A 2,932-nucleotide genomic window follows, 5' to 3' on the forward strand; every position below is an offset into this window, starting at 1 on the left:
CTAGACCACCGCCTGCTCATTGACCTTCCTCTTCTGCTGGAGGAACAGGACCACCTGGGTGGCGTTGGACTTGCCGGTCCTGGTGATGAAACAGTACAGGAAGGGGTCCGCCAGGCAGTTGAGGCTCGAGATGGCGATGCTGATCTGTTGGAGGAAGAGGAGCCAGACGGGAGTCTTGCAGTCCTCCAGAAGTCCCCTGAGGAGCATCGTCACGTGGACTGGTCCCAAGCAGCACACCAGGGTGAGCAGCACCCCCGCCAGCAGCCTGCACACCCTCCTCCGCTCCTGCTCCTCCGTGGCCCGGTTGGACCTCAGCGCCACGCAGATCCCTCGGCTGCAGAAGGCCACCAGGACCAGCGGGAAGACGAACCCCAGGAAGAAGCGCGCCACGTTGACCCGCCTCAGCCTCTCCGACAGCGGGAACACGTCGAAGCACACCACCCTCTCCGTGTCGTACACGTCCTCCCAGCCGATGCTAGCGCCGTTCAGCGAGACCACCAGCACCCAGACAGACACGCTGACCGCCGTGGCCATGCCCACCCTCCGCAGGGCGGGGAACCTCAGCGGGTGGACCACGGCCAGGTAGCGGTCCACGGCGATGCAGCAGAGCAGGGCGTCGCTGGTGTAGAAGTTGGTGAAGAGGAGGTTGACGCTGAGCACACACACAAAGCCTCCGTGGACCCAGTGGCCGCGCCAGATGAACTCCACCCACAGAGCCAGGCCGATGGTGTAGGTCAGGTCCGACAGGGCCAGGTTGAACAGGTAGACGCCCAGCTCGTTCCTCTGTCGTATATGCTGCCAGGAGACGTAGAGGGAGAAGGAGTTGGAGGGGATGGCAGCGATGATGACGAGCAGGTAGAAGGTGAGGTAAGGCTTCGTCCCCAAAGGGACTTCTTCTGGGTAACACCCATTGTCGTAGGAACGTGTGGTGAGGCTGAAATTGTCCATTCTAACAGTGGAATTCATCTCTTCTCACCTTTATCAGAAAACAAACAACACAATACGACTTCACTGATAAATAAACTAGACCGAGTGTACTATCTACCCGAGTATGTGAATTGATGGCTCGCCAGTGTGAAACATAGCTGTAGGGATGTCTTTTTGTGTCTTAGAGCCCAAAACAACGAGTCCAATTCTTATCTAAAAAGATGTACTCACCATTTAGAATAGAGAACTATCCAATAAGCCAGTCAATGGGGATTAAAACCATTTGTTTTGGTTAACTTATCTCCAAAGAAGATGCCAGTATACACACAGAAAGATACAGACAGCTGGACAGATGCTGACAGAAGGAAAAGCAACCATCAAACCACTCCTTCTTCTCCTCTATAACACTATGTCACCATGTATGTCACAAGGCTTCGCATGTCAAACACAAAGGACAGAAGTGGAGATCTAATAACCCCTTTTTATGAGGGCTGGTTGCCTTTTATGAGAACTGCTGGACAACTGCTGGACATCACCCTGTCACGACAACAATGTCAACATTCAGTCAACATTGTTTGTCTTGTGATATAGGAATATTAAGAAGCTTTATCTTTTGTTCATTATGATTATATGAGTATAATGATGAACATGACTTGAGGTAACTCTTGCAACTCTTGTAACATCCTGAAAAAAATAAAATTCTTATCTACAAAATACATTTTGGAACATCCTCTACAATTTCAATATGAAAGTCAGACAATAGTTACACTAACCATGCATACAGAGCAAGAGACCATATCTTTGTGACGTAATTTTAGGGCCATGGTTTCTGTTTATTTGATGATTTGAAGAAAGAATTGAAATAAAAAACAAACCAAGTTTGCATGGTCGGCTGGATATTCAAGTATTCATTATCACTTACAGTGCAGTAATTATTCAAAGTAAAAAAAAAAGAAAAGAAAAATCACAATTCAGTAAATTTCCTCACTTTTAAACACCCTTTTTGCTTGCCTTATCAAGAGTTATGTTATAATGTACAAATGCAGATCTGAATACATACCGTTCCAACAACCCAGTCGTGTACATAACATCCCCTCCAGTCTTATGTGATGGAATAAACCGTTTGCCGTCTCTTTGTACGAGAGATCCGACCAATCACTCTCATGCATCCTCTCACAACCTTATCCATCTCAGTCTTGGCACTCTGACTGATGAGACAGTAGATGATGGGGTCCAACACGCTGTTGAGGGTGGTGGTGGCGACCAGCACCATGTAGGGGTCCCTGAGCACCATGGCCATGTGGCAGTCCCCTGGCTCCAGCAGGGCTCTGAGGAGCATGACCGTCTGGAAGGGCAGAAAGGCCGTCAGGTAGGTGAGCAGCAGCAGCAGCAGCAGAAGGCTGATCTTCCTGCGCTCGCCTGTCTGTAGGCTGGGGCTGCTGCGCAGCGACCACAGGATCTGCTGGGAGCAGTAGGTCATGATCAGCAGGGGGACCAGGAATCCCAGCACCACCCTGGTCAGCGCCGCGTCGCCGTCTGCCCGAGTCGTCGGCATCCTTTCCGCACACAGACGCCTGGAGGAGAAGGTGTGTAGTGCCCCCGTGTGGGCCAGGAGGCACACGTGGACACCGATCTCCACACACCACACCGCCGCACTGACGACCACGGCGGTACGCACCTCCCGGACCCAGCCGAAGCGGAGCGGATAGACCACCGCTAGGTAGCGGTCCACAGAGATGCAGCAGAGGAGACCCGAGCCCAGGTAGAAGCTGTTGTACATGATTACCGCCACGACGCTGCACAGTGTGTCCCCCACGGGACGCCGTAGGGCCAGCTGGATCCACACAGGCAGAGAGACAGTGTAGAGGAGGTCTGAGAAGGACAGGTTGACTAAATACACCGCCAAGTTGTTCCCATGATTCATCAGCACCCAGGCCACATACAAAGACAAGCAGTTTGCTGGGAAGCCGACCATGAAGAAGAGAGAGTAGACTGCTGGATACAT

At 51.7% G+C, this 2,932-nt stretch overlaps 2 protein-coding genes across 2 annotated transcripts; both read right to left on the minus strand.

Moving 5' to 3' along the window:
* gpr65 (G protein-coupled receptor 65) lies at positions 1-948 on the minus strand (the record flags this gene model as incomplete). Its single annotated transcript, XM_080523687.1, has 1 exon — positions 1-948. The coding sequence occupies one exon, from the start codon at positions 946-948 to the stop codon at positions 1-3; it is 948 nt and encodes a 315-aa protein (XP_080379813.1).
* Positions 949-2,029: 1,081 nt separating this feature from the next.
* On the minus strand, positions 2,030-2,932 carry LOC308150910 (ovarian cancer G-protein coupled receptor 1-like; the record flags this gene model as incomplete). Its single annotated transcript, XM_080523698.1, has 1 exon — positions 2,030-2,932. One exon carries the CDS (start codon positions 2,930-2,932, stop codon positions 2,030-2,032), a length of 903 nt encoding a protein of 300 aa, XP_080379824.1.

The sequence above is a fragment of the Nansenia antarctica genome (assembly GCF_963989245.1).
Source record: "Nansenia antarctica genome assembly, chromosome: 1".
Taxonomy (NCBI): Eukaryota; Metazoa; Chordata; class Actinopteri; order Argentiniformes; family Microstomatidae; genus Nansenia; species Nansenia antarctica.